Source organism: Canis aureus, chromosome 24 (genome assembly GCF_053574225.1).
Source record: "Canis aureus isolate CA01 chromosome 24, VMU_Caureus_v.1.0, whole genome shotgun sequence".
In the NCBI taxonomy this organism is placed as follows: domain Eukaryota; kingdom Metazoa; phylum Chordata; class Mammalia; order Carnivora; family Canidae; genus Canis; species Canis aureus.
In genome coordinates, this window is record NC_135634.1 from 30,133,578 (window position 1) to 30,161,542 (window position 27,965).

The following is a 27,965-nucleotide window of genomic DNA, read 5'->3' on the forward strand; positions in this document are numbered from 1 at the left end:
AGTAAGCAAGCCCACCCTTGGCCCCAAAGAGAGATAGTATCTCATTACTCAAGGTTGTCTTACTCCAAATGTACCTTGGAAAAATGGTCCCAAGGAAAGAACAATGAAGACCTTGCACCCTTAGTATTCCAAGATATTTAGGAGTATAAGAGGGAGGCCCAAAGAGGTGTGTCTACCAGTACCCCCTCACTCCTCACTTCCACATCCAATTCATTTTTTTTAAAGATTTTATTTATTTGACAGAGAGAGGGCAAGAGAGTACAAGTAGGGGGAGTGGCAGAGGGAGAAGTAGATTCCTTGCTGACTAGGGATGTGGGGTTCGATCCCAGGACTCCAAGATCATGACCTGAGCAAATGCAGATACTTAACCAATTGAGCCACCCGGGTGTCCCCATCTAATTCATTTTCAAGTTCTAGAAGTCTTCCTCTTCATCTGGGCCCCTTTCCTGCATTCATTTACATATGCCTCCAGCTTCACATCATTGTTTCATATACTCTCATAACCCTTTGCCTAATGCACTGCTGTAACTCCCAACTGGTTTCTTTGCCTCAATTCCTACCAATCCATCTTCTAGTCTGGCCCCAGAATGATTTTTCTAAAATATCAAAATAAAAAAAAGTAACATAAATAAAATTTAAAAATAAAATACCAAGTGAATCCTACAGTGTGAAACTGATAACAGACCCTGCTCCACAGAGTAAATTCCAAATCACTACACCTAGCAATGAGGATCTTTTGTAAGTTGACCTCAGCTAACCTCTCAGTTCCAAGCCCTGCCACTGCTTCCTTCTGTCCTATGCTCAGGCCAATTAAGTGGCTTCCAGATGAGCCCTGGTCTCTCACACCTCCACTCTTTTGCTCCCCTTGATGCCTCCCCTACTAGCCAACTCAAATGTCATTTTCTTGGGAGAGCCTCCTCCTGCTTGCTTCTCTTTGCTCTCATCACTGTTTACCAACTTTCCCACTCGACTGTAATGTGTTAAGAGCTGTGATTCTATCTTTTCTCTCTGCATTTTCCATGCCTGACATAGTTCCAAAAGATGGAGTCAGAATTCAGCCATCCTCCCTGGGACCTCCTTCACTGTCTCTCTCCTTCTAGTCTCTAAATCCCTCCTTCCTTAGTTTGAATTTGAGCCTCGGCCTTGAAAGTGAGTAGATATGCTACCACCCTGGCAAAACAAGAGCATCAGTCCTGACCCTTCCTGTTCAGCACTTTTCTGTTTCTACTCTCTGATATGAAACATTAGCAATTTTGAGGAGAGAGATATTAGTGTAGCCCTCGTAATAGTGAGAAATAAAAGGGAGAGAGACTGAAAAGGAAAAAGATAAAAGAAATGAGAAAAGAAGAATGATACATAGACTAAGAGGAGGGACCAGGAGAAACAAAAGGAAAGGCAGAGAATGAGAGACAGAAATTCAGCCTTCATCTGGCCATGAGCGCAAACACTGCAAGTTTATTGAGAAAGTATTTTTTTATTCAGCTCAACAACTGTTTATTGAGCACCTGTTTGTTAATGTTCTTGGCACTCACAACAGTTTATCTAACAGCTTCTCTGCTTTCCCCTACCAAAAAGCTTCAGTGTTTGGTTTTGAAATCTGTTTTCTCATAGAATTGTGAAGGTTTTACACATATGTGAAAAAGTGACTTGAATCAAAATACATATTTGTTGGGTGCCTTGATTTTCAGAAATTATCTTTGAAAAATTAGAAGTCTTGGTCGATTTAGCAGCTGCGGAGAAAAAAAGTATCTTAATTGCCTGATTGCCCATTGCAGGTTGGCTTACTAGAGACTCAGACTTTGAGATTAGTGTGTAGAGCATTGATTGTGGAGGGCTCTCGGATCAGCACCAGGGACAGGAAGGGAAAAAGGGGGAGGTGGGTGAGGGGAGAAGGAGGGAGGAAGAGAGAGAAGGCCATAGGTCTGAGGCCTGGCCCTGTAGCCACCTGCCTGTATACTTCTACATTGGGGGATCTGGCTGGCTTAGTTGGTGCAGCATCTGACTCTTGATCTCAGGGTTGTGAGTTTGAGCCCCACACTGGGTGTAGAGATTATTTAAATAAATAAGTAAATAATAAAAAATATACTTCTATGCTGACTATTCAGTAGATATTAGCTGTCCCATGGAAGGGCAAATGGAACAAAGCAGAGCTCTCAAGCTCATGGCTGACAGTCAACATCACTCCCAACAGGTGGGTGAGTAAATCCTGGGCAATAGATCACAGCAAGCATTACATTATCTCATCTTGGTTTTTTAATAGTTTTTGTCTCAAAATGATAATTTCTTGAGATAATATTTATTTTGTTCTTTAGACCTCTCTATTTTTAAAAAAGATTTATTTGTTATGGGGTAGGCAGAGAGAGAGGGAATCTTAACTAGGCTCCCTGCTGAGTGAAGAGCCTGACCTGGGGCATGATCCCACAACCCTGAGATCATGACTTGAGCTGAAATCAAGAATCAGACATTTAACATTTAAATATCTGCATGTATACACACACACACACACACACACACATACATATAAATGTGCAGATGTACATAGACACACATAAAATTTGTATATGGGTAGACCAAATTATTTTTTTAAGTAATCTCTACTTAATGTAAGGCTCAAACTCACAACCCCCAGATCAAGAGTCACATGCTCTACTGACTGAACCAGTCAGGTGCCCCAATGCCAAACTATTAATCATGGTTTTCCCCAAAGAGTTAGATGGCAATGGGGGAGGTGGTTCTGTAAGAAGAAAGCTTTCATTTTTTACTTTACATAGTGCAATAAAATTTCTAAAACTCCAAATTTTAAAACAATCTAAAAATGATACAAATAAGAGTAAGGAGAGAACAATAATTCTGGGAATTGGAAACTCTGGTTCCAGAACAGTGATCATTTCCTACATGACTTGAATAAGTCACTTCCTTTCTCTGGGCTTTACCATCCTCCTTTATAAAATGAGTTATGTTGGATCAGATTACCTTGGAGGTTGCTTCCAGATCTAACATTCTGTGTAAAATGTATTAAAAATAGATGCCAAGGATGCAGCTGGCCAGAAGGTGTCTATGCATAAATAATGTCAAGGGTTTTTCTATACTTGTAAAACAGGGCTTTTAAATGTCACCAATGATCGGTGTAATTTTGAGGTCCTGTTTTCTGTTCTCATTTCAATTGTGTCTTTGTTCGATTCTGTAGTAAAATGTAAACTATGCAACTATTTTAGATTTTAAAAGGGTCACAGTATTTTAAGTTTTTACTTAAGTTCTAGTTAGTTAACATAGAGGGTAATATTAGTTTCAGGTGTACAATGTAGTAATTCAACACTTCCATACAACATTTGATGCTTCACCGGGTACAGGAATTTAACTTTGCAGCAGGCCTTTAGCACAGAGATTGAATTCAAATTCACATGCCTTAAAAGATAGTATGATCAGCATAGCCAAATGTGACAGATTTCAAAATAACTTGGGCATTATGAATTTTGAGAGAAGAGTGTTTTTAAAGTATGCATTTCTTTTCCATCTAGTGTTTTATTTTTTTTTAAGATTTTATTTATTTATTCATGAGAGACATAGAGAGAGAGAGGCAGAGACATAGGCAAAGGGAGAAGCAGGCTCCATGTAGGAAGCCCAGTGTGGGACTCAATCCCAGGACTCCAGGATCATGCCCTGACCCAAAGGCAGAGGCTCAACCACTGAGCCACCTAGGTGGCCCATCATCTAGTGTTTTAATTGAAAGTAGCCAACATTTCTTTTTCGAGATGTAGTACAGTTACATGTTAAAAGGTGTTCTGAGAAAAAGCACCTAGTTACCATCCATCACTCATAATTTAGGAGCCCCTAAATGTTTCACTCCTACATTGTAATGATGTCGCATGGTGAAATATGTAACTGCAGTGTCAACAGACTAAAATAACAACCGTAGGATTTTGACTTAACAGCAGGCTCTGAATAAACTGTGATATAAACAAACTGCAGGGCTCTGGGAGGAAAGATGATCCATTTTAATATTTCTATTTTGAATCAATACTTTGTTTTTCAGCTCTTTAAGAGGACAAACCTCATTTGCAAGTCTTTAGACTAACTCTAAACCAGAGAATATAAGACTGACTGAACACCTGATAAATAGTGTGTCCCAAATTCTATTTCTTGCAAGGGTCGAGTCAGAGCCAGAACTGAGCTTGTCTAGTGGTATTCCTCCCCCCTGCCCCCCGACTTCCATCAGTTTCTATTTGGATCTAGATGCCTTTGTAAGAAGTGGATTTGCTTAGACCTGCTTCGACTTGGTCATTGGCTCTCTAAAGACTTGTTTTAGGGATGCCTGGGTGGCTTAGTTGGTTAAACATCTGACTCTTGGTTTCGGCTCAGATCATTGTCTCAGGGATATGAGGGCGAGCTCCACGTCAAGCTCTGCACTGGGCATGGAGCCTGTTTAAGATTCTCTCTCTCCCTCTCCCCGACTCTGTCCTCTAAAAAAAAAAAAAAGACTACTGTGTTAGTTAGCCTAAGTAACACTCCCTACCTCCCACTCCATTCCTTTCCTGCTACCTTCTTTTTTTTTTTTTAAGATTTTATTTATTTATTTGTGAGAGACACAGAGAAAGAGGCAGAGACATAGGTAGAGGGAGAAGCAGGCTCCCTGCAGGGAGCTGGATGCAGGACTCAATCCCAGGACCCCAGGATCATGACCTGAGCCAAAGGTGCCCCTTCCTGCTACCTTCTTGCTGACTATCTTCTCTCCCCTTCAAATCAGTGCCCCTTTGTTTCCAATGCCCCATATTGTCACTGGGCACTATGATGGTCACCTTATCTGCCTTTTGAAAGGAGGTTGTGGTAACATTTTCTTCTTCCCAGCAGTTCAAATGTAGGGCTGGAAGTCAGAATAGGGAAGACCACAGTTATAGTGAGAAACACGGTAGGGTTGAGCTGAACAGACAGCCAACTGTACCAGTGATTTTTAAAATTTAGGGCAGCCCGATGGCTCATCGGTTTAGCGCCGCCTTCAGCTCAGGGTGTGATCCTGGAGACCCGGGATCAAGTCCCACGTTGGACTTCCTGCTTGGAGCCGGCTTCTTCCTCTGCCTGTGTCTCTGCCTCTCTCTCTGTGTCTCTCTTTTTTTTTTTTTTCCTCTCTGTGTCTCTTATGAATAAATAAAATCTTTAAAAAAGTAAAATAAAATTTATAAATGTAAGCCTTTGAGCCTCTGCTTGTCCTCTCTAAAATAAGGAAATTGAAAAGATCTCAAGAATTCCTTTTAGCTCTAAAATTCTATGACTTTTGAAGCTTTTTTGTTGTTGTTCAATCAGCAGATGTTTATTGAGGGCCTGCCTTGCAACCTGGACAGATTATGGAGAAAGTGGTTGTAATCCGCATGGGAAAATAAAATGACTAGAAACAACTAAAGAGCCATGGTAAACCCTGTAAAGCCCAAGTGGAATGCGGGCTATAAATGGAATATGAGTTGGGAGGAGCTAGATCCCTGGGTATCAGAGAAGTGCTGGTGCTGTTGACTGGAGTCAGGTAACAGATGATTGACAGGCTTTGGTTAGAGGGCAAGAGTTGAGGAAATATTTGAATCCAGATTTTAAAATCTTCTGTGTTCTATAGGTTATCTTCTGTTTTCATTCAGAAATCCCAAGTTTATCTGTTGCCATTATTTGAGGGTCCTAATAGCCCAGGGGAGGACTAATAGGGGGAAAGGGAGAAGGGCATTCTTCTCTAAAGTCTATCAAGTGTCTACCTGTGATATATGAGATTCTCCGGCCGGGAGCAAAAATGCCATTTCATGGCCTTAGATGGTTGTTGAAGCAATTATTTCAATTCCCATTTTGTATGCCTTTTTAAATAGCTTTTTTAAAAAAAGATTTTATTTATTTATTCATGAGAGACAGAGAGAGAGAGGCAGAGACATAGGCAGAGAGAGAAGCAGGCTCCATGCATGAGGCCTGATGCGGGACTTGATCTCAGGACTTCAGGATCACACCCTGGACTGAAGGCAGGCGCTCAGCCACTGAGCCACCCAGACATCCCTTGTATGCCCTTTGAAACTAAAGTTTGAGAGTCTAAAAAAGGAAGGAAAGCATTATCTGTTAGAAGCATAAAACCAGCTCCTCATTCTCCTCCACAAAAAAAGAGAAGAAATGGGCCTAAGCAACTCTCCAAGTGGGAACATTCTTACAACACTAGAGCACTTAGGCAGTGCTAAAAGGAAGGGAAAAAACATCAATCCCAATTGTGAAAGCTGACAGAGGGGGTGAATGTGGGCGCGAGAGAGACAGTCACATCTGTTCCTGACTCTCTCTTGCTTCCTCTCCTCATAACTCCCTCCTCTGCCAAACATTCTCACATCAGTCTCCTTTCCTCATTCATTCAAACACACATGTGACTGATGCTCAGAAAAACACCTCTGCACTAATACATAAATCTAGTCACATTGCGCCAATACATTCATAAGGATATTCCTTATCACAGCCACATTCATTCAATCTAGCAAACGTGAGTACCTGTAATATGCGTTATATTGTACAGTGAAGATGTAAAGATGAATAAGACATGGTTTCTGTTCTAACCTGTATATAATAACAAACCTATACAGATAAACACTGAGTTGTATGTCCAGAGGTACACATATATAAACTTCTAATCCTACAAACATATCAGTGTTGCACCCATGATATAAATACACATCGAAATATAAAAACAGAGCTGCTCATTCATAAATTTCACGGGTTCTCAGAGTATTGATATTTGGGGGAGGAGGATCTCCATTTTCCTGTTTTTCCTTTGTCAGTTTTTTTCACCTTCTTTCAAATTCTAAAATTGATTTCACTTTACAATTCCTTTCTTTTCTTATTTCTTGCCTTTAAAAAAAGGGTTATTTTTTCTTTAAGATGAATAATTCCACATGGAGAAACAAAAACAATATCACCTCCAATGTACCCTCTCAGGAATGAAATCTGTCTTTTTATACTCAGTTGGTATAATGCAAAGACTGTCAGTTTTTATTTATTGATACTTCAATGATATCTTTCTTATAATGGGTATTTTGAACCATGAAATATAAAATCATTCTGTTCTTTTTATTTATTGTAGGTATTTGAAGAAAGAAGAGCTCTGCTTGGAAAATGGGTAACCATTTAAAACATAATTTCTTCTCTATTATGTTATGTTTAATTATCATAGAGCCCAAATAATTCAGTTTGAACATAAAGTTATAAGTGATCACTCATTGCCTGAGAAATTTGACTGATACTCTCTATGTATATCAATTAGGGTTCTATACTCACAAAGTAGGTTTCTATCTCTTACAAAGTAGAGTTTAGAAAGGTGAGTTGAATCTGAGACAACAGCTTGGTAACCAGCACAGTTCATCCATTTGGCTACTTAGCATCCATTTGCACCCTTCTACCTATATTTAAATTTCCAAAGGAAGACTGTAACAACTTTATGCTTTTATTTAACAAGATACAAGCATCCTCTACACAACTAAAAACATCCTCAAGCTTTCCTCAAAGGAGACACAGAGTCCCAGTGATCATTGTCCTTCTCTCAGTCATGATCAATTGCTGAGCAATGTTGACTACTCATCAAATTCCTCTACAGCCCCACCTGTCTCTACTACCTAAGAGAATTGAAAACATATGGTCATGCAAAAATGTGTACATGAATGTTAATAGCATTATTCATAATACTCAAAAAGTATGAACACCCAAATATCCATCAACAGATGAATGGATAAATAAAATGTGGTTTAGCCATACAATGGAATATTAGTCAGCCATAAAAAATGACATTCTGATATAAGCAAAGTGCAGATGAACTTTGAAGGCAATATGCTAAGTGAAATAAGGCAGAAACAAAAGGACAACTATTGTATGATTCCATTTATATGATGTACCGAGAGTAGTCAAATTCATAGAGACAAAGTAGAATAGAGATTTAAGGAATGTGTAATTATTGTTTAATAGGGACAGAGATTCAGTTTGGGATGATGAAAAAGTTCTGCAGAGGAATGGGGATGATGATTGTACAACATTGTGAATGTACTTAATGCCCTTGACCGGTACACTTAAAAATGGTTAATGGGCAGCCCAGGTGGCTCAGCAGTTTAGCACTGCCTTCGGCCCAGGGCGTGATCCTGAAGACCCGGGATTGAGTCCCACGTCGGGCTTCCTGCATGGAGCCTGCTTCTCCCTCTGCCTGTGTCTCTGCCTCTCTCTCTGTGTGTGTCTCTCATGAATAAATAAATAAAATTTGAAAAAAAAAAAAAGGTTAAAATGATAAATTTTGGGCAGCCCTGGTGGTACAGTGGTTTAGTGCCACCTTCGGCCTGGGGTCTGATCCTGGAGACCCTGGATCGAGCCTGCTTCTCCCTTTGCCTGTGTCTCTGCCTCTCTCTGTGTGTGTCTGTCATGAATAAATAAATTAAAAATTTTTAAATTGATAAATTTTATGTTACGTATATTATACTAAAATTTTTTAAAGGTAAGAAAAATTTTTTAAAGGAAGAGAAAGGAATAAAGTATTGATACATGCTACAACATGGATGAACCCTAAAAATAATATGCTAAGTGAGGGGTTCATGGATGTTTCAGTCAGTTAAGCATCTTTCTTTGGCTCAGATCATGATCCCAGGGTCCTGGGATAGAGACCTGCATCTGGCTCATTGCTCAGCAGGAAATCTGCTTCTCCCTCTGCCTCTGCCCCCCTTCCTCTCTGTCTCTGTCTCTCGGTCTCTCAAATAAATAAATAAAATCTTTAAAAAATATGTTGTTAAGTGAAAGAAACCAGACCTTGTATCATATGATCTCATTTATATGCAATGTCTAGAATAGGCAAATACATAGAGGCACAAAATAGATTAGTGGTTTCCAGGGGCTGGGGAATTGATGGATAATGGGTATAGGGTTTCTTCTGGGGGATAATGAAAATGTTCTGGAATTAGACAGCAGTGATGACTATACCACCTTTTTATTATAGGGATCAAGTATCGATTTAAAAAAGCTCAATCTACTATTACAAGTAAAGTAATTTTTAAAAATAATCTGGACATTATGCAGTAAGATATAATATAAAACCTATCCAATTATAGGCAATCCAAAAGATAATTGGCCATAGAATGTCTTTTTTGTTTATATATTAGCACATGGTCTTGTCTGACGTTCTGTACAGTAACAAAATAATTAAAAGGAACTGAAAAGCTCCTCTACTTTCCTGTTCCATGTTTAATTCCTTATCTCTTGAATCTTCTCTGCCCTTTAATCCTTGTTAGAAAAGGCAATTGCTTCTAAGAAAAACAACTCCCAGAAAACAATAGCTGAAATACCTTAATTGAAAAGAAAGCACCTCAAACTTTTTCTCACCTTCTATGTTGTTAACAGAAGTAATAGTGGGGATGCCTGGCTAGCTCAGTTGGTAGAGCATGCAACTCTTGATCTCAGGGTTGTGGGTTCAAGCCCCACATTGGGTATAAAGATTACTTAAGAATAAAATGTAAAATAATAATAATAGTGTTATAAGGAATTTGAAAAAAGTAGAGGGTATTACTTTTAATTTGCTGGCAACAACCATAAACAGAGCTAAATTTCAAAAGGGAAACAGGAGAAAATATTTTGCAAGTTGCATGATAGGTAAAGATTAATATTTAGGATTTTAAAGACTTTCTACAGGGTCACCTAAGTACTCAAAGGTTGAATGTCTGCCTTTGGCTCTGGTCAAGATCCTGGAGTTCCTGGATGGAGTCCCACATCAGGCTCTCTGTGGGGAACCTGCCTCTGCCTATGTCTCTGCCTCTCTCTCTGTGCTCTCTCTGTGTCTCTCATGAATAAATCAAATCTTTAAAAAAAAAAAAAAAAAAGAGTTCCTTCAAATCAAAAAGAAAAATACAGCCCCTCCTCTATGTAGAAGAATGAGAAATATACAAAAATATATAAATGACCAATGAACATATAAAATATTATCTGTTTCACTAAAATTAGAGAAATACAAATTAAAACAATGAGATTCCCAAACAGTGAGATGTAACAAAAATTGAAGAACTAGATAATATCCAATGTAAGTAAGGATTTATTGGAGAGTAAGAGGATATGCTTAAATACAATTGGAGGGACTGTAAAATGGTAAAGACTTTTAAAAGGCAATTTGACAGGATTGATTAAACTTTTCAATGCAAATGTCCTTTGAACCTGTAATTCCACTTCTGCTTATCTGTACTAGAGAAATATTCACACAGGACATGAAAAGGCATGTTTCGGAATATTGCAGTTGTTTTTTTTTTTTTTTTTTTGTATCATAAATGGTGTCAATAGTAAGTAGATCGCAGTATAGCCATGATGAAGGAATGAATGAGAAAATGAATAGGCCATGAATGAATGAGAAAATAATACACTCTGGGTTTATTACATATCAGATCATTTATGGCTATGTTTTGTTCGTTTTTTAAACTGCTATGTTGGGACGCCTGGTTGGCTCAGTAGTTGAGCGTCTCCCTTTGGCTCAGGGCATGATCCTGGAGTCCCAGGACCAAGTCCCACATCAGGCTTCCGCATGGAACCTGCTTCTCCCTCTGCCTATATCTGTCTCTCTCTCTGTGTGTCTTTCATGAATAAATAAATAAAATCTTAAGAAAAAAAAAAACTGCTATGCAGTATCTTGCAGGATGGGTGTATTGTAATTTATTTAACTGTTTCCTTATTGATGGCTCTACATGTATGCAAATGCATAGAAATGTATAACATCAAATTGTGCATAGTGGTTATTTCTGGAGAATGGAATGAAATTGGATGGGGAGGAGCAGTCACAGAGGATTTTCATGTCTAACTGTATTCGTACCTCTTTGAAACTTTTAAATAATATGTCCATACTTTATTTTTTTTAAGATTATATTTATTTATTTATTTGACAGAGAGATCAGAAGTAGGTGGAGCAGTAGGCAGAGGGAGAGGGAGAAGCAGGCTCCCCGCTAAACAAAAAGCCCGATGCAGAGCTAGATCCCAGGACCTTGGGATCATGACCTGAACTGAAAGCAGATGCTCAACTGACTGAACCACCCAGGCGCCCCTGTGTTTTTTGATTAGGACTCGGAAACTTAACCAGATTGAGATAAATAACCAACAAGCAAAAAATAACAAGTCTTCCTCTTCTCTTGTCCCTCACTTGCTGTGAACTTTTCCTTGCCATTTAGTGTGAGATGAGAGGAACCTGAAGGCTCTAGCAAATGTCCTCACTTTCTGCAACTGCAGCAAGAATCCTTGGAACATCTACTCCAAACATAGGATTTTCACAATTCTATTGAGTCCAGAAAGCCGTATAAAAAGGCATTAAAATAATTATAAAATATAACCCTATCTTAATTGTGATATAACATAATACACTTGGTATAATGTAGTATAATATAAAAAGGAACTGTGAAGAAAGGTACCATATGTGATACCAGGATCGAAGAGTGGTATCTTCCCCAAATTTCACATATTGGATCCCTGGCTACTATGTTATGGGTATTTTTACTTGAAAGGTGAGGGGAGAGATGTAGGAGATTATCGAATTCCTGGACAGTTAACTCTTCCACGGATTATTTACTTTTTGGATTATTCCTAGCGTCTTTTAAATTCCAAAGGGATTTTCCCCAACTGTGAAGCATTCTTCTGAGTCATCAACTCACCTTCAATTGGTAGGAGTTCAAGGAATGCAAATTCATTTTCTATTAACCTAAACAAACACAATTAGAAAGGAAAAATCCCTCAAGGCAAAGAACACTTATCAAAGCCAGATATAAATTACCTTTGACCATGGTAATCAAGGAAATAAATGAGAAACCAACATAATTATCTTTTTAATCTCTAGTGGAAAATGTTTTAATTTTTTTTATAGATTTCTTTGGCATTTTATAATGCTAGGTTCTTTTATATTCATTTTAAATCACTGTTCTTCCACCTGAGCTCACTCTTTTTTCGTGGGCAGCAATGAAAGTAGATGAGCTAACCTCAATCATTCTAAATGTACTTTACAACCTTGCCAATCTGCAAACATGAGAATTTTATGTTTTTTAATTTAATTGCTTGCATATATATTCTTTTCACACTGATTTAACACACATACTTATTTTTCTACTAAAGATTTTATTTATTTATCATGAGAGACACAGTGAGAGAGAGGCAGAGACATAGGCTGAAGGAGAAGCAGGCTCCCTGCAAGGAGCGAGATGTGGGACTTAATCCCCAATCCTGGGATCACGCCCTGGACCAAAGGCAGACACTCAACCACTGAGCAACCCAGGTGTCCCCGTACTTATTATTATTTTTTTATTATTAAAAGATTTTATTTATTCATGAGAGATATATATAGAGAGAAGCAGAGACACAGGCAGAAGGAGAAGCAGGCTCCATGCAGGGAGCCCTACGTGGGACTCGATCACGGGACTCCAGGATCACGCCCTGGGCCTAAGGCAGGTGCTAAACCGCTGAGCCACCCAGATATCCCCGTACTTATTGTTTTTAATGATAATATTGCATAATGATGGCTACTATGTCTACAATGAGTCATGCACCTCATTAAGAATTTTACACATATGTTATTTTATTTAATCCTCACAACAACCCTACAATTTAGATATAATTATTCTTAATGTATAAATGAGGAAATTGAGAGGTTTTTAGTGGCAGAGCTGGGATTTAGTGATTTATTTCTAAAGAGTATTAGAAATAGGAGAATACTGGAAGTGAGACTTCTAATGGCCTCCTTCCCAAACCCACCATCAATCTGTAATCCCATACTTTCTCTTATCATGTTTATATATTATAGTTAGCATATCTGATCCCCTATTGTTAGGCATTTTTGGTTATTTCTGTTTTCTTGCAGTGATGATAATATCTCATGAAAATTTTTTTGTGACCATAATCATCCTGGGTCCCCATGTAGCTCAGTTTCTACAGAACCACAGAATGCCACCTACAAGGAACTTTTAAAATAATTCCAATTTCCACTTTGTGTTTCAAAGAAAAATCACAGCAGCACCAGTTCAAAACTCTTGACAATAGTTCTCAGGTCTCCTTTTGTTAAACAACAAAAATTCAACTGGGTAATTTAAAAGATCAAATTGACTCTATTAAGCAATTTGTGAATCAGGCAGCATACCATCTAGCAAATAGAGAAGAGCTCCCTCGAGCTACAGAAAAGGAAAGGTTTTTAAAAGTAGAGAGGAAGGGACACCTGGGTGGCTCAGTGGTTGAGTGTCTGATCCAGTCCCACATCGGGCTCCCTGGTATGGAGCCTGCTTCTTCCTCTGCCTATGGCTCTGTCTCTCTCTCTCTCTCTGCATCTCTCATGAATAAATAAATAAAATCTCTTTAAAAAAAAGTAGAGAGGGAGCCTAACAGCAGAAATTATTAGCAAAGAATGCATTGTTTTAGGCAAGGTTGCTTTCCTAAGGGAAATGGAAGGGATCTGTTGGAAAATTTCCTAGTGCTGACCAGGAAATTCCGCATTGACTGGTTAAAGGTTATATTCCTGGGGATATATAATATACAATTAGGTTAGTATTAAATCTTGGTTTGCTGACATGGGCCCTTAACATAAGTGACTCCACTGTACAGTGGTTTTCTTTTTAATACCTTCCTTTATACCTCAATTCTCTCACAGTCTCTAATTGCTGTCGAGGCAATGACATTCTGAACTCCCAAACTCCCAACACGCCAAAACCTAACTGCTTTTCTCTCTCTTCACACTCTCCCCTTGGCTCTTTATAGATCAGTGCACTTTTTCTGGCATGGTTTTTCCCTTGGCCCCAGTCATTCTGATCTGGCTTCTCTCTTCATTCTAACAATCCATCCCAAAAGGAAAGAAATCCCCCACTGTGAAAGCTGGAAATATGAATTGTGCAGAAATAGGGATAGGAGAAATCAGGGAATACTCACACATGAATAGATTTTCTTCATTTATTTGTAAGTTGAGGTTTTGTTTTTTTTCTTCCCTGCCGCAAGCACACTATAAAGTTCTCTACATGAGTTCTGTCTTTCCACAATGTCAGGATTCCAAACAGAATGACATTTGTCATCACGCATTTAACTTAGCTTCACACACATCACACAAAACAAAGTACAATACAAAGTCACACAGCAGAGAAGCTATAACAGGGGGCAAGAAGTTAACGAACCAAATGGAGGTCAGTCCCTGAGAGCACAGTTAAGGTGAGGCCTCGGTCCAGTCTAGGTCAGCTCTCAGCTCATACTGCTTATTCTGTTCAAACAGTGGAGAATCTCTGTTATGTTTAAGATCAATCAGGCCGGGCCTGGAGCGACAATTGCCTTTCAAAGACCGTCAGAAGTGGAAGGGTCAGTGTCTGCAGAGTCTGACAGTTTGATCCAGAAATCCTCTGTTTAAAGGAGCTTAATCAGTCTTGGGCCTTTGCAGGCCTCTCCTGGTTCCAGTAATGATCAGCTCTTGGTTCATCCAGAAACCCATGGCCTTCCTGATTATTAGTCTTTAGTACTGCCAGTCTGTGCTGGTTTGGGTGATATCTGGTCTTAGCTACAACATCCTTCCTTGGCTGCTTATGTCACTGCTTGACATGAGTGACTCCATCTTGCTCCCTACATTTCCCCTTGAATTGTAGTTTCCAAACTGAGATTCCTGGGCCATTAAATAGATCTATAATAGTGAATAGTTTTGATCAAGAAGTATTCTTGCCAATTAAAAAAAAAAACACATCATATGGCTCTAGTGAAGCTGACTTGTCATGCTTTTTAGGTACTCAGTATATTTTATGATTATAACTAAAGTTCCTTATAGGAATATAAGGGAAGGGAGAAGAAATGTGTGGGAAATATCAGAAAGGGAGACAGAACATAAAGACTCCTAACTCTGGGAAACGAACTAGGGGTGGTGGAAGGGGAGGAGGGCGGGGAGTGGGGGTGAATGGGTGACGGGCACTGAGGGGGGCACTTGACGGGATGAGCACTGGATGTTATTCTGTATGTTGGTAAATTGAACACCAATAAAAAATAAATTTATTTAAAAAAATAAAAATAAAAATAAAGTTCCTTATAATTCTCATTACTTTATGACAACCATAGAAAAAATATATATGTGAAATGTAATAGTATACAAAATACAGGTAGCCCCAAACTCTTCTCTAAAATTTCCCTTCTCTAAAATGAGCTAAGGGAAAAAGAAAGGTTTAGACTTCCGGTAAAATGGCTCACTCAATTGGTAGGTGTTCCCATAAGGGCCTTTATTTTGGTTTTGTCCAGTTCTCAAATTCTTATCTTTGATCAGTCATTGATCTTGGGACTGGTTTAGAGTTCTCTCTGGGGGAAATTGTGAAGTGACCAAAGCTTTTGTTCAGCATGCCCCAGTCTACCCTGGCATCTACTTCCTGTCCCTGGCACTCTTTTTTTTTTTTTTTCCAGGTCTTCCTATTGACATTTTCTCTCCAATCAATCATTTACACATTAGAGAGACTTTAACTCAACATACTCCCCTTCTCAGGGATATTTGCGTAGTACACCTTATCTCCAATTGTGAATGCAAACCTTTGTTTCTGGTCCTAGAGTTAAGCACTTATGAGCTAGTACAGAAACTCTGGCCAGAGAGATTGCCAAGATGCCTTCTCTTGAAGTTATATTTTAAGTATATATTTTCTCAGTTCATGAATATGGCCAGCTTCCAACTTACTGTGCTTATGTAACTACAAGTTCTGAGGTCAAATGCACTTCTGTGTACCTACTCAGGTCTTGCACATGCTCATATGTATTAATGTGAGAAAGGACAGGTAAGTGGCAAAATATCAAATTTATTAACTGGGGGAAGATATACATGCTATTCATTAGGAATAAAATATTAAGCTCACTTTCTATGCCATTCTTACCCCTTCCTCTAATGAATCTCTGGTATCTGACTAAACCTGCAGGGTTTTTTTATCTTTCTTTTTTCCAGTTTGACAAATGGACAGACTCTCAACGGAGAAGAATCTTGACAGGCCTGTTAGAACGTTGCTCCCTGTCACAGCAGAAGTTCTGCTGTCAAAAGCTTCAGGAAAAAATTCCAGCAGAAGCTCTGGATTTTACTACCAAGCTTCCAAGGGTGTTATCTTTATACATCTTTTCTTTCCTGGACCCCCGAAGCCTATGTCGTTGTGCACAGGTAAAGGCAAACAATAAGTATACGACATTTTGTACTGATAGCCTAGAAAATTCTAAAATGAGGGGGGAGAAAAAGCACATATGTAAAACCAAGAAATAGATGAGATGGTCTGTATGTGTAGTCCATATAGTTTGAATTAGCCCCTGTCTTCTTTGTGCCTCTGTATTTAGTGCTCAAAAATACATGTAAAATGATGTAAGGCATCACTAGTGGCAACAGGATAGTATTCACTGCTGGGGAGACAAATGCATATATATAAAATGGTTCATCAGCAGGATAGTTTCATGTTGCAGAGCATAGGAAAAGAATACAATTCTGAATTGTATAGTAATGCAGGCCACTTGTAAGCAGAAAAGCTCAAAATGAGGTCCTAGAGAGGTATGCACAAAAAATACAAGACTCAGAGTTCAGAGTGAGTAGACTTGCTTCCAGCAGCCTTGGAAAAGGGACTGTTGTTGAAGTATACTTCTATTACTTACAAGATGAAACTGATAGCCATTTTGTTGAGAATTTTTGTAGAGTCTGGTAATACCAGAAATTACTTGTTACCATATATTCATGTATGTGTAACTTAATTTTAGTCTTTAAAATTAAAATGATGAGGCACCTGGATGGCTCAATAGGTTAAGCATCTGCCTTCAGCTCAGGTCATGAACCCAGGTCCTAGAATTGAGCCCCACATCAGGCTCTCAGTTCACTGGGGAGTCTGCTTCTCCCTCTCCCCACTACTAGTGCTCTCTCTCACTCTGGCATGTGCTCATGCTCTCTCTCTCTGTCTCTCTCATACATACATACATACATACATACATACATAAAATATAAAATTAAGAAAATGAATGCAGTAAGAAGGGAGTTCTCAGTAAATGGTGTTGGGACAATTGGGCAGCTATCTGAAAAAAAATTCCAATAAGATAAAAGATTGGTATGAAATCAAAGGAAACCATTGAAGTACTCAAAGAAAACATAGGGAAGGAGGCCTTTGTGAGTATTATTATACCCAGAAGTCTTAAAAGAAAATACACAATTTAAAATCTTGCTTTATTCATTATATATATATTAGATTTTAAGTTGTAACTATGAACATTAAAATTTTCTTCATAAAAAAGAACTTCATTAATAAATCCCCAAACAATAAACAAGGAAAAAACATATTGCCAGTGAGTGGATAATTTCCTACTGTTTTAACGAATTCCTATAAATCTGTATTAAGAACAAATAAAAAAGATGAACAACACAACAGAAAAATGAGCAAAGGAAATGAACAAGTAGTTCACATAAAGAAATGTAGTTTTTTTTAGAAGTTTTTATTTTTAAAAATTCTTAAATGTTATTATCTTTAAAGATTTTATTTATTCATTAATGAGAGAGACAGGGAGAGAGAGCAAGAGAGGCAGAGACAGTAGGCAGAGAGAGAAGCAGGGTCCATGCAGGGAGCCCAATGTGGGACTCAATCCCAGGACTCCAGGATCATGCCCTGGCGGAAGGCAGACGCTAAACCCCTGAGCCACCCAGGCGTCCCTATAGATGTTTTTAAAGAGATAAAATGCTAAACCTTATTGTGTGATGCCATTTTTCATGACTCAAATTAACTGAGTTTTTTTTTTTTTTTAATGATCACATTCTGTATTGGTGAGGGTGTGAGGTAATAAGAACATTCATATATTGTTGGTAGATAAATTGGTACAACCAATAACGTTTTCCTTTGATTCAGCAGTTCCACTTCTTGGAATGCTTTAATATGTAAAACCTGTCTGTATAAGAATATTGTAGCATTGTTTGTAATAGCTGAAGTTTGGAAACAATGGAAATGTCCATCATTAGGGGACTGGTTAAATAAATTGCAACAATCTTTAAGATGTATCATCAGTGAAAAAAGCAAAGGTACAGAACTGTCCTACTACTTTTGAAAGGAAAAATAATATACACATATTTATTAAATAGGCCTAGGATGTTTCTGGAATGATACACAGGAGCTATAGCAGTGGTTGCATCCAGTGAGGGGAATGAGTGACCAGAGGATGGGGATGAGAGAGAGACTTTTACCTCATGTCCTTTTGGATCTTTAAATTTAGTATTAATATACACTAATTACATATTCCAAAAGTGAAACATTTCTTTAAAGAGCATAGCATTCTACATGTCCAATAATAAGAGACTATCATATAGTCATATGATGAATTATTGAATGGCCATTAGAAAATATGTTTTTGAAGAACAAAGATGCTTATAATATGTAAAATGAAGAAAGCACAATTTAAAATTTTATATATAGAATCTCCCAATTTTGTTTCATACATGCCTAGAAAAAAGAAAAGAAAAGAACTCTCTCAGGTTATTAATAAAGGTTATCTCTGATTGATACACTTATGGGTATTGTTTTTCTTTAACTTCTCAGAATTTTCCAAGTTTTGCACAATGTGAATGTTATCATTTAAGGGAAGTGTTATTTGAAATCACTAATCCTATCATATATGTGTACCATATGTCTGTTTTGCAAGATCTCAGCATTACATTTGTTCCCAGTATTGACAGGGAGGAATGACATAGACAGTTGTTCTTCAGCTAGATTTAAACAATACTGTCATTGCAATAAAATGAGCTTTGAACCATTTAAAAAGATGGAGAGGTGGGTCTGATAATTTTGAAAAGCTCTTACCTACTCTTCAATTCTCCTCATTCCTGTCTACCTTAAAACAAACAAAAAACACTAAAAAGCAAAAACACAAACATACAAACCCTTATCTACCCTGGGGGAATAAAAACAACTTAATACCCAGGTTAAAACAAGATGTAAGGAAAATGAGGAAAAAATGAGAAATGAGAAACCTTTCTCCTCATCCCCTCCCTCTGAAACCTCACCTCTCCATGGAATTCTGAGTTAATTAACCATATAGGGATTAAGGTTGATGTTGTTTTATTTCTGCATTGAACAAGGTAGATGTGATTTCTATTCCTGCCTGCAGGGCTCTGTCAGATTCTCTACCCTTTTTCATCCTTTCAGTTCCTGAACCTGTTATTTCTTGTAATTATGTCCTCCCCTATTCTGTAATGTCTCCTCTTCAGCACAGAAAACAATGCTAAATATACTGGAACTCAGCACTTGATAGATAGAAGGAGGGAGAATAGGAGGGCCAGAAAAAATGGATGTATATTACAGTGTTTCACCCACCACGCCTGTATTTCTTTCTTTCTTTCTTTCTTTTGTTCAAAAGTTATTAATGCTTTAATGTTGAAAATGAAACAGTTTTCCAAGGATGAAATTTGGGTTGGAAGGTTAGATGTCATCTTTGCGACTCTTATAGCCAAGACACAGAACCTCTAGTCTGAACTTTATACATGAACTTGACCCTAGTTTTCAGCAAGACTTGTTCAAAATCTGGAGTAAGTTATTGGAAATACTGCTGCACATAGTAGGGTCACCTCCATCATTTGCTAGATGTGCGAGAGTGACCATGATGCCATTGGAATGGAATGAATGAGCAGAGCTGTATGAAATCTTAAAGACTATCTAGGACACACCATATGATACTACTAATTGCATTCTACTTATAAAATTTCTATTCAGTTAAATCACAAGAATGGAGAGAAAATGGAAGCATACCAAAAAATGAGTACATAATATGCAGATCTGAGCTTCGATAACCCTCATATAACTTTCATATGAACCTCAGGAACTTCTAGGAAGTTCCAAAGTCTTATCTGAGCCACAGTCCTTTCATTTGCAGCAAGAGAGTAATAATAACACCTACCTCCTTGGGGGGATGGTAATAGGTAGGTAATCAAGAAATATTGGTAATCAAGAAATATTGGTTGACTCTGAATCTAAGTGTGATTTAACATTTAAAGAAAATCCTTCTGCCTGGGTAGGAAGCACTGCAGGTAACTAAGCTTTGATTTGGAAGAAAAGAACAAGAAGTGATCTCAGGTCCAGGGTGACAGCTCAAGACCCAGAGAAAATGGGCATGTAGACTGAGTAGGGTTGGTTTGTTTGTTTGTTTTTCCAACTGTTGTTTTTCCAGGTGAGCTGGCATTGGAAGAACTTAACAGAGTTGGATCAGCTCTGGATGCTCAAATGTCTACGATTTAACTGGTACATCAATTTTTCTCCAACTCCCTTTGAGCAGGGTATATGGAAGAAGCACTACATTCAAATGGTAAAAGAACTTCATGTTACCAAGCCTAAGGTAAATTTGGGGCAAAAAGTGACAAGCATACAAATATTAGCTGTTTAGGAATATGGGGGGAAGGAGGAATGAGTTAAACAGGTGATGAGGATTAAGGGGTGCACTTGTAATGAGCCCAGGGTGTCGTATGCAAGTGTTAAATAACTAAATTGTACACCTGAAACTAATACCACACTGTCGATTAACTAACTAGAATTTAAATAAAAACTTAAAAAAAAAAAAAAGGAATTCTAGGACTAAGACTAAATTGATCAAACTTGAAGTTGGGGAAGGGACTTGGTTCAAAGGAAATAAACTATTACTTCAAAATTCTCCTTTTCTGAAACTTGATAGTCTTTTTCAAGACATCCCCATGTTAGCTGACCGCCCCCATTGAACACTCCCAAACTGCAGCTCCACCCAGGGGGTTAGGATAGGAGAGATCCTCACTCTGTTCAGATTCCTGGATTTTCATATCTCTGACTCACACGCCAGGCAATTCTGACATCAGGACTCTGTGGACAATGTGCAGCATTTGCTATCAATGGGTCATCAAATTTTACCTTAGTAATTAAAATTTTCTAAAAAAATAAAAATAAAAAAAAATAAAATTTTCTGATTCTACCAGGTGAGGTAAAGTTTATTTTTATATCATTCCTAAGAAAAGTTTTCCAATAAATCCATAATTTTGGAATAACAAGTATACTAAAGTTCTTTTTAATCTAGAAACTAAGCAATGTAAAGCATTTACATATAATCATAAAAAGTAAATAATGTGAGAATAATTTTTCTAGTTGTTTTCCCTACATTATAACCAATGTTTACGTTCATTCTTATAGTCACAGTTAATTAGATGACTCATGGGAAAATTTTATGAGCCTTTTCTTTATGGTGTGATCTGTACACATTCAGAGCTGTGCGTCGTTTTGTACAATAGATGAGTTCCTGAAAAATTATGTGTAAATTAAATTTTTTAATGATTTTTAAAACCACAGGGGTATCATATTCTATGAAAAAATTGCAGTGAATCCTTTTAAAATTGAAGAAACCTTTTGAAAGATGAATAGTCAACTCCTAACTTGCTCATTTAGGTTTAGCTTTATTGTTTTAAAGTAGAATCCATCTACATTTAGTATAGTAATAAACTATGCATAATTAATATTGTTACAATTGCAATGATAAAACTAGCCTTTCTGATTTCAGTAATTGGTGTGCGCCACGAGGATTTTTTTAAAAAAGAAAAATGTAGGGATCCCTGGGTGGCGCAGCGGTTTAGCGCCTGCCTTTGGCCCAGGGCGCGATCCTGGAGACCTGGGATCAAATCCCACGTCAGGCTCCCGGTGCATGGAGCCTGCTTCTCCCTCTGCCTGTGTCTCTGCCTCTCTCTCTCTCTCTCTGTGACTATCATAAATAAATTAAAAAAATAATAAAAAAAAAGAAAAATGTAAACTGTAGTGATAGAAAAAGTTGTTTTAAAAATTACCATAGTTACGATTTCTTTTTTTTTTTTTTAAGATTTATTTATTTATTCATGAGAGACACACAGAGAGAGGCAGAGACACAGGCAGAGGGAGAAGCAGGCTCTCCATAGAGAGCCTGATGTGGGACTCAATCCTGGATTCTGGGATCACACCCCGAGCTGAAGGCAAATGCCCACTGCTGAGCCACCCAGGCATCCCCTATAGCTATGATTTCAAAAACTGATAAGGCTTTTCTTAACTTTCATTTTCAGTTAGAAGGCAGAGAATGGCATTCAATAGCTGAAGCTTGGGCCATACTTGGGCAGAGAAGAGAAAAGTGATTAGCCAGCTTATAGAAGGAGAAGACGTTTTGAGTATTATTTGTAAAACTGACTTGAAAGCTTTGTCTTTAGTTGTAATTCTTTTCTATAAAATGTGCATAACTTTATTTAAAAATGATGAATCATTCTGATGCAAGAAAATTGCTTAGTATTAAACTTCTTTAGGGAACACTTTGGTATATCAAACTTTAGTTTTTCTGGGTTTTGTTTTTTAAGATTTTATTTATTTATTTGAGAGAGAGCAAAAGAAAGAGAGCATAAGCAGGGAGGAGCATACTTCTCACTGAGCAAGAACTCCATCCCAGGACCCTGGGATTATGACTTGAGCCAAAGGCAGATGCTCAACCAACTGAGCTACCCAGACACCCCAGTTTTTCTGTTTAATAAATAGACTTAAGTGAGAAAGACTAAGTCATATGACTAAGGTTATAAAGTCAACTGTCGGGCAGCCTGGGTGGCTCAGCGGTTTAGCGCTGCCTTCAGCCCAGGGCCTGATCTGGAAACCAGGAATCCTGCTTCTCCCTCTGCCTGTGTCTGCCTCTGTGTGTGTGTGTGTGTGTCTCAAGAATAAATAAATAAAATCTTTTTTAAAAAATAAAATAAATAAAAAGTCAACTATCAGCGCTATGTGTACTTGAATAATTTGTGTGATTCCTTGTGAGGTTGCTCCAGTGATGGCAAACATAGACAGCCACTGGATTAGAGCATAATTTACTTTCATTCAAGCACCTTCCCTCAATACCCTGTACCTGGCAGGTGCTCCAGCAGAGCTTTTGAAAGCATTTTACAAGCAAATGATTGTGGTTAATATTAGTTCCCCCAACTTTAAAATGAGAGGACTGGACTAGAATGACCTTTATAACTGTCTGTCAGGCTATGCTATCTATCCAAAGAACGTAATTTCAAAAAGACTTCATCTAGAAAAAGAAGAGTAAGTTAACCCAAAGTAGATAGAAGGAGCCAATCTAGCTAGGTTGATGACGGGAAAAAAGAGAGAAAACATAAATTACTAGTAATAGGAATGAAAGAGGGGGCATCACTACAGATCCTATAACATAAGAAGGATATTATGAACAAGTCCATGTAACTAAATTCAACCACCTGGATGAAATGGGCAATTCTTTAAAATACAGTTTACAAAAGCAGTCTCACAAGGAAATAGAAAACATGAATAAATCTTTACCAATTTAAAAATTGAATTCATGGGACACCTAAGTGGCTTAGTGGTTGAGAATCTGCCTTTGGCTCAGGTCGTGATCCCAGGGTCCTGGGATTGAGTCCTGCAACGGGCTCCACCCGGGGGAGCCTGCTTCCCTCTCTGCCTGTGTCTCTGCCTCTCTCTGTGTCTCTCATTAATAAATAAAAATAAAATCTTTTTAAAAAATAAAATAAATAAAAAATAAAAATTGAATTCATAACTTTCCACAAAGCTCCAGAACCAGATAGCTTCACTGGTGAATTCTATCACACATTTAAAGTAGAAATACCAAGTCTACAGAAATTCATAAAATAAAAGATGAAAAAAAAATAAAAAAATAAAAGATGAAGGAATACTTCCCAACCCATTACCTTTATACCAAAACCAGATAAAGCCTTTACAAGAAAACAAAACCACAGATTAATATTCCTTATGAACAGAGATATAAAAATATTAGTATATTAAATCAAGTTCTATATAAAGAAAGGACAATACATGATGACCAAGTGGAAAGTATCCATGGGAAGTAAAATTGGCATAATATTAAAAATATATATATAATTCACAGAATAAAAGAGAAAAGATGTATAATCACCTCAGTATATGCAGACAAAAACATAAACAAAAGTGCAATATCATGATTTTAAAAATTCTCAAAGACCCTAGGTGAAGTGAACAAAACTTTTGTTTACTTAATATAGAAAACTCATCAGTTTTCATTATATCCTATTTTTTTAAAGTGTCAAACATTTTGTTACTTTTCAGAATGAACAATGTTTATTTATATATTATTACTAGCACTTATGCCTGAATTTCCCCCCTGAAATTTTTTATTATCATATATTATTTATTACCAGTAGTATTAAACTAGACCTTCTTCAGCAAAAACAGATTTTGTTCAATATAAGCTCAGAGAAATTATTTTTTTTAATTTTTTTTAATTTTTATTTATTTATGATAGACACACACACACACACACAGAGAGAGAGAGGTAGAGACACAGGCAGAGGGAGGAGCAGGCTCCATGCACCAGGAGCCCAATGTGGGATTCGATCCCGGGTCTCCGGGATCGCGCCCTGGGCCAAAGGCAGGCGCTAAACCCCTGCGCCACCCAGGGATCCCAGGCTCAGAGAAATTAAATGAATGTCCATTCTAAATGAGACCTGAACAAAATATTAAATATTAAACCAATAATGAGCTATTATATAAATATAATTTATATAATATATAAAATTATAAATATATAATTTTATATAAATATAAAATTTCTTCTTAATTTACCAAACTACAATCATTCATTAAATTAATAAATACTTATTAAATACTGATCGAGTCCTGCATCGGGCTCCCTGCATGGAGCCTGCTTCTCCCTCTGCCTTGTCTCTGCCTCTCTCTCTCTCTCATGAATAAATAAATAAAATCTTTTTAAAAAAATACTGTTGTATGGTCGATGCTGAGTATAATGATCCTAACCCTGTTTTCAAGGAGTCTAGTCTAGTGGCCTAGGACATAGACAAATACCCAGTTACGACACTGAGTACCAAGTACTGTCCTGTATCAGAAGTAGATACAAAGAACACTTAAAACAAGGGTAAGAAACTAACTGATTCTGCTTGAATGGATTGGGGAATTTCTTAATTGTCACAAACAATTCAAGCAAACCAATTTACCATACAAAGCTTCCCTAATCTCTTAAAGAACAAAAATTAAGCCTTTAATGGCTTCTCAACATACCATTAACCACTTCCCTTAGGTTACAACCACATAAAAACCTTATGAATTTCACACACAAAAATAGACTTTCCATTTGGGAAATTAAAGCAAAAGTATTCTTTGGGAGCAGTTAAAGTTTTGATAACTGATAAAATCTATAGTCTACCTCTGTATAACTCAAAGTTGTCCCTATGTGTTACAGATAATTAAGCCTGGAGAACTAATTTTTGGAATGTGCACGTGTTCATGAGCCAATTAACTGCAGTCGTGAAAAAATTATGCAATGATGTGGTGGAAGAGGTGGCAGTACAGGATAAAGAGGTTTAGTGCAAAGGCTTGAAGCAAGACAGTCCTAGATTCAAATTCTGACCTTCTGTCTTACTACTTATGTAGTAGAGGACAAGCTCATCTACTTGTCTTATCTTCAGTTTCCTCTTCTGTAAAATGGGAGTAGTAACTATTACCTTTTAGAGTTATTATGAAAATTAAATAAAATAATACATGAAAACTTCCTGAGACAGTACCTAGCATATACAAGGACTCCTGGGTTGGTGGCTGCTTCATTATTGTCACCTTTATCACTGTAATTGTGGTGATGCTGCTGCTGCTGCTTTGTTTTATTGTTGTGATTTTTATGATGTTCTAAGACCAGAAATAATTAATTTTCTTGTTCTAGACGCCTCCAAAAGATGGGTTTTCCATTGCCAATGTTCAACCAGTTACAAGCAGGTCTCCAGGGGAAAAGCAGTCTCCTGCATCAGCTTTCCGGTCCTCTTCCTCTTTGAGGAAGAAGACTCACGCAGCGGAGAAAGAACTCCCACCCTGGCGATCCTCTGATAAGCACCCAACTGATATCATTCGCTTCAATTATCTGGACAACTGTGACCCCATTGAGCAAATCTGGCAAGGGTGAGAAGCTCTATGCTCTTCTCTATTTATTTGCTGTTAGAAACAATTTGCTGGCACTTAATTATATGACAAGAGGAAAATAGAATTTACTGTGAAATGCAAATATCTTTCAATACATAGAAGCAAAAAGTAATTGAAAGGTAAATAAACCACTATTGGCAAATTTACCCTGTTCATTTGGATTTGATTGCATCTTGTAGCTATAATGACTTAATGTTACAGCTTCTTTTAATATTTAAGACTTCAAATTTCAGTCTAGCACCATAGAGTTCGTTCTGGTCTTTTCCTTTTTCATATTTGCACCTCCCTTCTCTGACAGTGAGAAATCGGGCTTTCATATTTATTTATACAAGTTATATATACACATATGAGTTTGATTATATATTATATGTACATATATAAGTTATATAAAAATTCTATACTATGTAGTATATATACACATTTAAAAAACAGTATATATTTACTTACAAATTCAGAAAGGAGGGGATCCCTGGGTGGCTCAGTGGTTTAACACCTGCCTACAGCCCAGGGCATGATCCTGGAGTCCCGGGATCGAGTCCCACATTGGGCTCCCTGCATGGAGCCTGCTTCTCCCTCTGCTTGTGTCTCTGCCTCTGTGTGTGTGTGTGTGTGTGTGTGTGTGTGTGTCTCTTATGAATAAATAAATAAAATCTTAAAAAAAAACAAATTCAGAAAGGAATTTCAATATAACTAACCCATTTCATAATTAAAACAAATCTGCTGAGACACCTAGGTGGCTCAGTTGGTTAAGCTTCTGTTTTCAGCTCAGGTCATGATTCTGGGATCCTAGGATCAATCCCCACATCTTTGTCGGGCTCCCTGCTTAGTGGGGAGTCTGCTTCTCCCTCTCCCTCTGCTGCTCCCACTGCTTGTGCTCACTCTCTGTGTCATATAAATAAATAAAATCCTAAGAAAAAAATCTACTAACTAGAATTCAATATTTGTTTATAATTCTTTTTGATTTTAGTCTGAGGACATATATTCATAATACTGTGTTCCAAAGTTATATGGGTTCTTTTTAAAAAATATTTTATTTATTTATTCATGAGAGATACAGAGAGAGAGAGAGGCAGAGACATAGGCAGAGGGAGAAGCAGGCTCCCTGCAAGGAGTCCGGTGTGGGACTCCATCCCAGACTGAAGGATCATGCCCTGAGCTGAAGGCAGAGGCTCAACCGCTGAGCCACCCAGGCGTCCCTGGGTTCTTTTTTTTAAATATCTCCTTTTACCATCAGTGTAGGTATGTTACATTGTTCTAAAGTTAAAACTATATAAAAATATACAAGAAGTGCACAAAAGATATACTCACATCCTCATCTCTTCTACTCCACTCTCACCCTGTTGTCTTTTCCACCCCCATTCCCACTAACAAATCTCATTATTTTACCATTTTTCAATTATATGATTGGCAAAAGCTTTAAAAGTTTGACAGTACTTTCTGTTGGTAAGGCTGTGGGCAAACAGCCTCATACATTGCAGGTGGGAAGATAAATTAGCATAACCTTATGGAGGGGTGTTTGACAGTTATCTAGCAAAAATACGTATGCATTTACATTTTGACCCCCAAATCCCACTTTTAGGAATCAACCTTGAAAATATGGAAAGAATATTTGTGCAGGGGTTTTACTGCAGGATTGTTTACAACTTTTAAATATTGTGAATAACTTAAATTTTCATACATAGTGTCTGTTGAATAAACTATGTATGGTCCATTTACACAGTGGTGAACTAAGGCAACAGTAGAAATGAGGAAGCGCTCTATGAACTGATAAGGAGTGAGAGGGTAGGTTGTTAAGTGAGAAAAGCAAATTTTAAGAGAGTATCTATAGTATGCCACCCATTGTACAGAAAGAGGAAAAAGTAAAAAAATATAAATCTGTATCTGTATATACATACGTATGTTTATTTGTTGATAGACACACATATGTGCATGTATATAGCACACACATATGTCCATGTTTTCAGAAGATATTTCAACAGATTAACATCAGGGCAGCATAAGATGGTGGCAGTATACAGGCTCTGGTGCCAT

At 37.5% G+C, this 27,965-nt stretch overlaps 1 protein-coding gene across 7 annotated transcripts in view; it reads left to right on the plus strand.

Moving 5' to 3' along the window:
• FBXO16 (F-box protein 16) overlaps positions 1 to 27,965 on the plus strand; it is a 62,269-nt gene that overhangs the window by 6,548 nt on the left and 27,756 nt on the right. For 6 of the 7 annotated variants that reach the window (XM_077868705.1, XM_077868708.1, XM_077868711.1 and 3 more), the window contains 4 exons: positions 7,085 to 7,120; positions 15,923 to 16,129; positions 20,149 to 20,313; positions 25,681 to 25,913. In XM_077868705.1, coding sequence (XP_077724831.1) covers positions 7,085 to 7,120; positions 15,923 to 16,129; positions 20,149 to 20,313; positions 25,681 to 25,913 — 641 coding nt within the window. The remainder of the gene's footprint in view (positions 1 to 7,084; positions 7,121 to 15,922; positions 16,130 to 20,148; positions 20,314 to 25,680; positions 25,914 to 27,965) is intronic. The other variant, XM_077868707.1, reaches the window with a different exon arrangement.